Consider the following 12,119-nt stretch of genomic DNA (forward strand, 5'->3'; position numbering starts at 1 on the left):
TTGATTAAACATGCTTGAACCTCCAACAATTTTTTTTTTTTTTTAGCATTTAACCTGATTCTGACTGTGGCACTGTTCTTCTATGCAGCAAATAACTTAACATGAAATTGTCCACTCAAAAGAAAAGTGAATTATTTTTAACTACACCCTATTTTTTGATCTATCCAGACACATGATTATAGCCAAAATCTAAAATCTTCCCATCACTCCCACCAAAAGAAAATATGGAAGGAACAGAAAGGTAATATCCAAAACCATTTTTTTCTGATCAAGCAAAAGCTTAGCAATGTTTTTACTACTATTATTTTTGAGCAACTATTAGTACTTGCAAATACTGGAAGATAACCACTCCTACCTGTTGTACAATGGTTGTTAGTTCCAGGCACAGTTGAACAATGTTGTTTTTCAGCAGTGAGTATTCTGTCACACTGACAAATGGAGACCTGTGAGAAAGGAAGAACAGACTTATGTGATATTAAGGATATCTCACAGTACTTATGATAAGTAAATTCAGTTTCATAAAAGCAAGTATAATCAGGTCAGCTACTTATTCTACGGTTTAATCAAGAAAAAAAGAGTCCTAAAATAATGAATATATTTTTCAATAACACAGTTTTACTGCTTTTTTGGAGTCTTCAGTGGCATTTAGAAGATGTATACAATACAGAGATTGGTTGTACACCACAAAATTATGAATCACCTAATCACGACAATCTCCAGCAGCAAGCCACATAACTTTTGTAAAATGTGACTATGAAACAAGAAACAATGTTGGCTGGAAGAAAGTGGATCTTGGCCAGAACACTAGAAATTATCATTCTTAATGTCAGTGAAACATGAGCTTCCAAATAATGGTAAGCAGTCAAAATTTCATTTGTATGGTTCATTAAAAAGGCATTACTAGCATGACAACACTCTTCTGCAGAAATTAGCACCTTAGTTCAGAGAGGAAAATAATGTTTCCTTAGTCAGTAACAGCTTCCTGTGAACTGGGATTTTCTGCAGGCTTTCCACATTCTAACCAAATCTGACCCCATTTGAATTTATAAGAACTGACAAGGTCATAGCCCAAGAGAATATGAATGCTGGCATTAGGTTAGGAAGATGTCACCAGGATTATACAAATCTCATAAAGGAGGGTGATTCACTCTCACTATGACTTCTAAGGTGCCATTTATATATTCAAGAGCATTCAGATTCCAGATAAGTCTGTCCATAGCTATAACTCCAGAAAAATGGAAACAACTGAAATTCCATCCTGTAATTATATGTTTTGGGTTCTGTCTTGCTACAGTTAAAATTTTATCTACATTTATCTAGAATTTTTTATTTGAGACAGTGATAGAACCAGGTGAAATAGTTTTAAACTAAAACAGGGGAGTTTTAGACTAGACGTCAGGGTGAAATTTTTCACTGAGTAGCAAGGTGCTGGAACAGCCTGCCCAGACAAGTTATGGATGTCCCGTCCCTGGAGGTGTTCAAGGCCAGTTTATATGGGGGCCTGGGCAACCTGATGTAGTAGGTTAGTTAGTAGACCAATTTGGAGTTGGCAATCCTGCCTGTGACAGGAGGGTTAGAATTAGATGATCCAAGCTGTTCTGTGATTCTATGATGATTCTATGATTCCTTTCCAAATTAAGTATTATCATTTATTTTCATCAGTAGAAGGTCAAGAAAAAGTAAATTACCTGTCCAGCCAGGCTAGTAAGTTCTTGGCAGCACCAATCAGGTCAACTACAGAGGTAAGAAAATCATTTGGCAGTCGTCTGGAGGCCCTGCCATCATAATGGCCACTCCTCCTTCTACCCGTTATAAAATTCTGAAGATTTTTGGCCGAGGCATTCAGCTTGTGAGAGAGAGTTCTCAGATTTTCAGTCTCCAAACCATAGTTCTGAGGGGAAAAAGGAAAATGCAATCAAGTGAAATAGGGTGTTGTAAGCTATATGAACAGAACAGTGAGGCAAAACACTCTAACTGGTACTTGGCTGAAAGGGAACAAAACTTATGGATGTCTGGTATCAGATTAAGCAAGAGGCTCCTTTGTTTGAAACATGCCCATAGTGCTAGCAAGCATGGTAGTCTTTTTTGTTTGTCTTTCAGCCACCCAATTCCCCACTTAGATCCAGGTGATAAAGATTTCAGCTCTAATACTTTAAATAATTAACTCAGATTCACATCGAAAGTCTCCAACTGAATTGAATCAAGATCTCTTCCTGCCACAACAGAATGTAGTATAAGAAAAAATTTAATGAACACTTAAACAAAATCAGCTTTCGCTATATGAATTGATTGACCATTATTAATTTCAACAGTGTGTATATTTTAAAGGATGAATGTTCATCAATATTGCATGTTAATTTTACTCACTAAACTTCTTTGTCAAAACAAAGAATAAAGAGCAGCAAGCAATGCACAATCTTGCTGGATGACAATAATGATATTTGTACAAAGATTAAATGTTTCCAACAACAAAAAGAGAATGCATTGAACGACAACAAGCATATAAAATGGGATTGTATGAAAGTCAAACAAAATATAAACAAATGGTAGGTGAAGTTGCTTGCTAAATTTGGATCAGTTCTGACTGGTGCACAGGCCTGTTCCTTTTCTGCCAGCTATTCTCTCTCTCAGATAATAACTCTGAAAAATAAATGAAGTTCTCTACCTCCAGCTTGGAGGACAAGGCATGGAAACACTTTGCTATGTTCTTAGCTGAATGCAAAGAGCTGACTTTTAAAAATCATTTTAAACACTAGGGACAGAATTCATTTCAGTATTATGTACATACTATGCCTAAAGCATCCCAGTCAGTCAACGAGGTTTGGAAGCATCACATAGAAGACTGAATTGTGAAACAAATGAAAATTACATTGGCTTAGTTACAGAAAAGAACAATTCTCTTAATCATTTTTCCAAAACAAATATCATACAGTTAACAACAGTTTCACTGAAAGAAGGCTATTTTTGAAAAGTTTATATTTAAAAAGCATGTTGTATTTGATATTTGCATGCCATCTGTTTAATATTTGCAGCTAATCTTTCTTTTATTAAAATATTGAATGATTCCCTCCCCTCTGTTTTACTGTCACTTTTACTCATGCCAAGATGATGACTAAGTGGATGTATGGGGATGTCTTTACCAGCTTGCAAACTGTACTAAGCAGTGTTCAGTTTCCCCTAAGGAAGAGTTTGATTTTGCATTCTCAACAACATTTTTTAATGATGATAAATCAGATCCTCCTGCTTTTATTTCCAAGTCCAGCCCTGGTTATCCCTGGGGTAACAAGCAGAAAATGCTTCTCCAAATAATTTATTACAGCATGAAAGCTCAGGGAACCTGTCAGTTTACTTTCAATAAAAGTCAAATGGGAAAGGAAACAGCTTGACCACAGAGTCCATGAAATGCTAGTATACTTGCACCAGACTACAGGTCAAAATTTTGAAGAGTGTGGGCTGGTTACTATCAGTCTAATCACCTGGAGTGAATTTTACAGTCTTGATTCAAGTCACTGGAAAACATGAAATGTATTTGAGGAAATCCACCTAGTAAGCAGGTTTTTTCATCTCAAAGTTTACTAATTAGCATGGCAGTGGTAATTCTAATTAATGTAAATATAAAGTTTTAAATGTAGAATAGATTAAGAATAAATAAAATGTCCATGAAGATCATCAAAGATTAAACGTAATTTTTCAGCACAGTAGAAGTGCTGATGCAAGCTAGGAATTTAATTGAGATCTCTTTAGTAAGGTACAATAAAAGGAAAAAGATAAAATATTATAAAAATGACAGTGAATTAACATCTCTGTAGAAGACAGATGTAGCAGTGCTCTAAATTTAAGCTTCCCTCAAATCTAAGATCTTCAAGTAAATGAAACAACTACAGACAATTATAAAATTGGAAAAAGGATGATTAAAAATAGTCTTTGAATGTATCACTTCCAAGCACTTCATCCTCATTTACTGCATCAGAAAACTGCTGAAGGAAATTATGGCTCCCTTAGTCCTTCCCAAGTCAGTGGGGGGATAAAAAAAGAGATGTCCCAGAAGAGACTAGAGCAAACAGGTGTTTACACACTCAAATTTGATCTGAATCAATTATGATTTAGTGAATGTGCTTAAAAACAAAGGATGGAAAAGAAGCTGTTCTGTATATATGGTGCTATAAGTACTTGGATCTCTTCTAATTCCCACAGGCATCTCATCTGCATGATGCCAACAGATAGTCTCAAACCTGCCAAACTAAATCATTATCACAGCTATCATATCAGACCTCAGTTTTCACAGCTACATATTCTGCTCTCATTATGTAAGTACATACTGCTACTGTGAGAGATACATAGAAACGTTCTCGAGCCTGTAAAATTCTGACTCCTACCAGGTGATTTCTCTCTTGCACAATAAATCCTAGATATTAATCTAGCTTTAAAAAACCAAAACAAATAAATACCAACAAGGCCACAATCTCTAAAAGGTTTCATGACAGTGCCATTAGCACAGGTAGAATTATTTCTTATAAAACAAACAAACAAAAAAACCTACACCAAAATAAAAACAAACCAAACCAAGGTTTCCTCCATTCCCTGTTTCTATTTAATGATGCTTAAGGCTGTTACATAGCCTTTTATTTATTTATTGGTTACTCTATTAGTGGCAGTGGACACACAGGTTTAGATGAGAAATACTGATTGCTAAAGTGACCCCAAGCAATGTGTCATTAGAAGAACTACATAGCCATGCACTTTGTCAAATCTCCTTAAGAACTTGTTCACAGGACAGCTCAGTGAGCACGAAGTTCAGATGAGCCCAGCAAATTCCATATCAGCAAAAGAGGACTCGGAGCTATATTGCAGAACTGTAACTGCTGTGAGAAATTAAGAGCCAATCTTGAACACAAAATGTGAATGGCAAGTCTATGAGAAGTTTACTTCATCTTTTTCATATTCAAAGAGAGAGCTACTTTTTATGTCCACTTAATAAGGTACATGGCAGCGTTATTACCTTCACATAAAAAGTTACACGAAGATGATCTGATTTGAATAACAGAAAGATTTAACAGTACATTTTAGTTCTGCAATTCCTGGTGCCAAATCAAGCATCTTTTATGAAGCTTACCATGTAAGGCATTCAAAACACCACAACTTAAATACTGAGCTGTGCTCACATTTGCATGTTTCATACATAAGGTTAAGAATCTCCACGATTTATCAGTGCAGCCCAGCTGTGGTGGCTGCAGCTGCCAGGTCTCAGTTCCAGACGGCAGCAGCAACAGCTTGGAACCATTAACAAACCCACGGAGATGTGCCTTTGCCCCTGTGGGTACCACTCTGCCCCTAACACCAAAAAACTCTCAGCTGCTCCCATTCCAGTCTGTCCCATCAACAGCATGTCTGTACTCACCGTGTGCTCCACTCCTTCTCAGAACCCAGTTTCCCAGTTGCTTTAAACTGATGTATTTGTGAATTGCCATAGAAAGATGCTTCTATGCCCTCTTCTCAAGTCCCAGCACTGATGGATAGTGAGCTGAATTGGCAATTTAATTCAAAAGCTCCACTTTCGGCCACATATTCCCACTACCAACTGGTTTTTGACCAGACCCATTCTCAAATGGCACAAACTGATTTAAAGGTACTGTGGAATCACAGCCACTGAAGTAGCAATGCAGGGATGCTCTGCAGAGAAGCAGAGCTGCTCCCTCCAGGCCGCCCCGTTCCCCCGAGGCCATGCATCCCACCTGCCTCCCTGGGCCACCCTGCCATGTGCTGGGCCCTGAGCTAACAAGGAAAGAAAATCCCCAAGCACAGTAATGGGAGATTGCAACCTCCGCTGGGGAAATGCCTCATGGGATCCCGCAGCTTCTGGCTGTCTGCGTTCTGTGCGTGTAGCTCCAGCAAGGGCAACAGCCTTGTGATGGAAACCACGGCGCCCACAACAGCGTGTTCATTATTCAATATTGAGAAGAGGTAATCACAGCTTGTTTAATAAAGCATAAAACCACAACCACACACTATGTTTTTAGCATAAGTTGTTCTGGCATTTGAGTACAGAGAGAAAAATAGGTGCAGTTTTGTAGTGTTTGTTGTTGCTGTTTTTAATTTTCCTTTCTGGATGTGTATTCTTAAAATACTTGGATTTGTAAAAATTTCTTTGATTTCATTATGTAGACTCTGCTTAGATTTTTTTAAACTGTTCTGTTAATGATACAAATGAACAAAGGTTACCAAACTAGCGGGAGCCCAGAGCCCATCAGGCGTTGTATCTCAGTCAGGCATGTCACTGTTTCCTCTTTAAGAAGAATCTGCAAACTGAATCTCCTTTATGCACATAGCAAATGGAAGGAGGTAAAATAATTTTTTTCATGTAAACCACAGAGGACCTTCTCTTGAAATTATCTGAACAAATAAACGAGTTTTACTGTTGCATTAGAATACTAAATTAAAAGTCTGTATAAAACCTCCATTCCACAGAACATGACCTAATTTTAAGTATTTATTATAGATTTGAGATAAAGTGCTAAAAGAACCAGATTGGTATTTTATGTGAACAGTCGTGACGTAAATTGAGCTGAAGGAAAGAATAAATTACACCCTGTAATTAGCATATTAAATTTGATAGTGTTAAAGATCGGCTGCAGTGGTTTGCAGACAGGAAAAAATGATTTCACACGCAGTCTGGTAAAAGTTACTGCTTCGGCACAACTGGTGCTTACAGCATGCTGAGGTCTGCCACTTAACATCTGATGCACTGTACATATAACTATAACATATATATATGTTTTTAATATATATATTTATATATATATATACATATATATATATATACATATATATATAGTACGTAGGTCGCTTTGGAAACAATGCCTCCTATGAATTTCCATGGAAACTACAACAGATACAAACATGCAAAAAGCACAAAAACACTATTTGTTAGTTACAAAGTTTTTCAATACAGTCACAACCAGCAGTGATTAACAAGGCCTGTGTGCCTTGTTCATACAAATCTGCACCAGAAGAGGTGACCACTCTTGCTGTTACCACTGCTGAAATGCAGCATTCACCACCTCACTGTGCTCACATCCACTGTCTGGTCTCCATCAACATTCAGCAAGAGTCAGTGAATGTCAATGGGTGTCATTTTTTCTACATGGGGAAATGCAATTCTCCCTTTTTGCTTCAAATGCACTTCCGTGCCACAAGCCATTCTGTCAGACTGCCCCTCTGCTGCCATCTGTCACACGGCAAGAACATGTAAGGGGATATGTGCAGGAAGTTTCAGCCTCTCTGCCATCCCACCAATCTCCACCTCTGTTGTGAGCAAACATCATAAAGTAGGGAACAGTACTTTCAGAGCAGCCCTCACACACACACAAAGGGAGACATACATATACATATGTATATACACACACATTGTATATATGATTCTGGAGATGTGAGGAAGACGTGTTGAACTGGCTACCAATTGCTGATTGCCTATGCCTGATGGCTCAGAGCTGAGCTGTTTTTTAACCAAAGGGCTGTCTGCAACTGACCTTGTATCATGAGCCCCAGGAACCTCCTCTGTCTTGAATCAACACAAAAAGCTCAGTAGAGATCATGAGTCAGGATACAAATTCAGTCTGGAATCTAAACCTTAAACATGCCTCCTGAATGAGAAAAGTGGAGCAATGTTCATAATGAAATGCAAGACTTGACAACACTTAAGTTCTAAGAAATGCTGTTCTAGGAAATGTGTGTCAGCTGTAGCTCACATTGTGTCAGATTTGTCACTGCACAGTAGTATTTTAAATTGGGTAATGATCATGATCACATATTTGGTGAGCAAAGGAATAAGACATCTGAATAATAGGCAATTGAACCCCACATGACCTAATTCTCAAAATGTCTTATCACAAACCACCACTTCTGCACAGTTTAACTTCTCTGTCTAGAGTAAATGTCTAGTGGAATTAGTGCTATAATAGCTTTTCCAGTTACTTTCTAGAAAGGAGATCCTGTATTGCACACTTAAATGTATTAACGCACAAAATGATACCTGTTCTAAAATTATATTAGGATCATTTTCCCAGATTACAAAGGATATCTGGCTTACTAAATAGCATGTGCTTCGTTCTGAGCTATGGAAAGGAAAAATATAGGTCACTTCTGGATACATGCTACTTAAACTGAAATATCAAATAATTTGTATTTTTGAAAGTACATAAAATCCTACCACCTGCTGTTTCACCAGCTGTAAATAAATTCCCCTATTGATAAAATACATGTTCAAGGCTGGAGACTGCAGTTCAAGAAGAATATTGTCTGGATTTGTGTCAGAATTTTCGTGAAAGATCTCATTCTGAATCAGTAAATTAACAACAATATGATAAAAACAATCCTTATCACCTTCTCTGATAATATTTGACTATCATTTTACTATGGCTGTTAAACTGCAGTAGTAAAATTTAGTTTATGTACACAGAACACAATGATATTTCATAAAATATGAAATGCATTAATTTATGGTAATACTACGCAAATATGTAAAATCATAATACAAATTAGAGTATATTATCTGAAACACCTCAATTCTTTTCTCTGCATAACTTTCCTCCTCCTGGTGCTCCCTTCCATTATAATTATCTGAAGCAAATTGAGTCACAATTCTTTCTTGCATCCTAAGTGTATAATTTGGAACTCATCACAGTGCTTTTCAGCACTTCATATACCTTCCTACCATCCTTAATAGATACATTAATTAAGAGTAAATATTTTAACCTTATTTAAAAATATAACTTTAGCGTTATATTTTAAGCCCCAGAAGAAGCTTTAGTGTTTCCATTGTCACTTATATTTATAATGTAATCAAGAATTATTAAGGTACAAGAGGATAGGACTAAAGGTAATGGGAGGACGGTTGGACTAAGATGATCTTGTAGGTTCTGTCCAACCTTGTGATTCTATGATGCTGTGATATTGCATTATCAGTTGCTTTAAACACTCTACTATTCACTTGGAACAATCTTTCAAAATACTGAAACAGCCACTAGTCTATGATGCGTAGTTTCAAAAAAAAAAAAAGAAGAAGAAAACTTCTTTTAAGTAAAGGTTTTCTCTCAGAAGGGAAGTCTCATGTCTCATTTCAGCTGAGAAGAGACACACGGTCATCTATAGAGTTATTTCTGTGGAGGCAATGAGCCTTCTTTTTCAGAACCAGGAAAGACTGAACCTTACCCATGCTTAAAATAGCACTATGGTTTATCTCAGAGAGCTGATGCTTTTACTCCTTTTCTTCGAACTTCAGCAGCATGCCTCTGAGCAGTTTGTAACTGCTCTTTGCCATAGTTTAATTCACATTTTCTGCTCAACTCCATCTTCACAAGGGGTTTGGATCTAAACTCCCATCAAGTGAATTTGCATTTAAAAAATTTTCTCCACATTAAAAAGCATTTAATATTTTCTCATATTTTGGAGCAAAATAGTCTTATAACCACAGTGATGTAAAACTGTGACTGTACTACACCACCCATATATCATTTCTCTGTCAAGCTGACATCTGTGCATTAATAGCTTCAATGTCATATCTCAGAAAATATACAACAAGGAAATAAAGCTGTGGCAGCATTTCTGTTCCAATATGCACAAAAGCAAGACCCAGGAGGATGGAAGAAAGTTGGTTTATTTTGTGGCTTTGCACATCACAAGATAAATTGTTTCCAATTACTTTACTTCAGTATTAAGGAAGACCGACCTGCATATGGCTTCAATTAAAACCCATATGTAAGCCAGACCTCTGTGATGGCTTGACCTCTTCCATATGTGCTATGCAGAATATGCTGACTGTGGATGCAGTGATAAATAAACAAGACCAGAAGATGACCCAGTAGATATTCCCTCCAAAGCATTAGTCTGTGATCTGCTAACTTTTAAGCTGATCATCAACTTGCCCGCATTTGTGGTTACGAAGTTTCCACAAGTTTTCCACAGTTTTGTCTCTACCAAAACATTAAATCTTTTTTTAGGGATATCTAAACGACATCCAAATAATTTATTAAATTTTCTCTTGCAGATCCAGGGAAGTCCACTGGCTTTATTTCACGGGCAGAATATCTCAAGCTCCTACCATCTCTTTACACTACTCCCTAATCTTTATGTTTTCTCTGCCCCTCTCAATAAAACCTAATGAAGCCACAGATGTGGAGCACACTGTTCAATAATCACAAACCTTTATTATATTTTACTAAAATCTTGTGACCAATTAATCTTTGTTATTTATTCATAATAATCATAATTTTGTGGAAGAACCAATTGTCCAATAATAGAAAGTCTTATTTTAACCTTTTTAAAGTACCTCTTGAAATGAATTATGAGTGCTAGATTACAGAGGATAAGAGATGCGGTATGTTGCACAAAATCAAGATTTTGAACAGCAGTGAAACATTCAAAGTTCAAATAATGATTGATAGCATTCATTTTTGGAAATATAATGGCAGAACTGAGCATTACATTCCTTCATCTCCTTCCCACTGAGAATTTCTGTGGTACATTGCTACTTGTGCAACATAACATGCATTGAATCAGTATGGCTTGCAAATCACAGTCCTAAAGAAGAAAAAAAACTATTCCTTTCTGAAAGGGAAAGACAATTTTGCTATTGAGATACATAAGCAATAAATAAAAACTGATCCTTCCCCATGAGAAAAGCTACAATCTTGGAAAAAAAAAAAAAAGTTCCCAATACTGGTTTTATACCATTGTTTTAAAGTCCACATAGTGTTATTATTTTTCATTACAAGAGTAAAAATTAACAGTGTGCTTGACATGGGCCACTGCAAAGACAAGCATTTCTTTGATGTTTAAAACTTTAAGTACTTCACTGAGATTTTAGGTTATTTATTAAAAAATCTATATATTTGCAGAATATATATATATATATTTTCAGTTAAGGAGGAAAAGCTAATCTCTTCCTGAAATGGTTCATTGTTCTCCCTTTATGCTCAAAAAAATTATCCTGTACCCCCCCAAATCTAATGTACTTTCCTTCTACTATTTAATGTAATTACCTGGGTCTGAATCGATATTCCATTAGCTGGATCTAGTCAATGTACTGCAAATCCTAGCTTTAATGTTTTGACAACCAGCATAAGTTACTGCAATACAGGCAAACTAGTACTTTCAATAATGTAAGTTGGGAATTTCAACAGGCTAATAGATTTATTTACTAAAGTATTCAATGAAATAGTAGACAATTAGTGTTATGCAGTAATTCACAAAATACATGCAGGTTTCTGACAGAAAGCATGAAGGCCTTCTATGCTAACGTATTAAAAAATATTATTTCTGTGTTTGCGATGAAGATTAGAAGAGAAGTGATGCTGTCATGAATCACTACAGAGCTTATAGCTTTACTGAGTTTAACTCTGGCACATAAGGATGCTGTTTCAGGGGCATTTTCATGTCATCGCAACACGCTTAGCAAGATCTGTACTTGTATACTTCACGAAATGAAGCACGAACTTTTGAAAATCTTGCAAACTAGAACAACCATTTCTAGTGATTTTTATTGTAACAATGACTTCAAGTCATCAGTAAGCATTATTTAATATCTGTATATCTGTAAGTATACGTCTAATAAGTATGTATAACATAGAAGCCAATAGAACATGAAACTCACAAAAAGCCCTTCTTTGCTACCTCAGGTTTTCCCCCTCTCATATGTCAGGAAATCAAACAAGAAAGATAAAGACTATCTGAAGCCACTGACATGACCCTCATGTTTACAAGTCAGTGCACATATGGATATCTGAGCTCAGTAAATTAACATGGATATGCATCAACAAACAATAATTATGTTTTACAACAGCCCATAAAGAGCAGAAGAATGATGGACTCCCACTGTCAAAGCTTTACTACATTCAACTACAGAAAAGTTTTCATTAGTCCAAAATTTATAGCACCCACCAAAAATAAACAAACCCTAAATACAGCCCACAGCCAAATCTCAAAACAAGGTATCTGGCTGGTATTATAGTTACATATTTGGTCAGTGTTCCTGTACTGTCCAGAATCAGTGGTATTTCCACAGCTCTGAAAAATCCAGAGGACTCACCCCAGCAAACCTGACCAAAACACTGTTAGCTAAGCTA

At 36.4% G+C, this 12,119-nt stretch overlaps 1 protein-coding gene across 1 annotated transcript in view; it reads right to left on the bottom strand.

The window, feature by feature from the left end:
* Positions 1–12,119, bottom strand: part of LOC104912176 (connector enhancer of kinase suppressor of ras 2-like) — a 173,218-nt gene that overhangs the window by 92,390 nt on the left and 68,709 nt on the right. The window contains exons 3-4 of the mRNA XM_085230711.1: positions 1,689–1,891; positions 356–443 (exon numbers count right to left, since the gene is read on the bottom strand). Of these exons, the coding sequence (XP_085086837.1) occupies positions 356–443; positions 1,689–1,891 (291 nt within the window). The remainder of the gene's footprint in view (positions 1–355; positions 444–1,688; positions 1,892–12,119) is intronic.

Source organism: Meleagris gallopavo, chromosome 9 (genome assembly GCF_905368555.1).
Source record: "Meleagris gallopavo chromosome 9, MGAL_WU_HG_1.1, whole genome shotgun sequence".
Classification (NCBI taxonomy): Eukaryota; Metazoa; Chordata; class Aves; order Galliformes; family Phasianidae; genus Meleagris; species Meleagris gallopavo.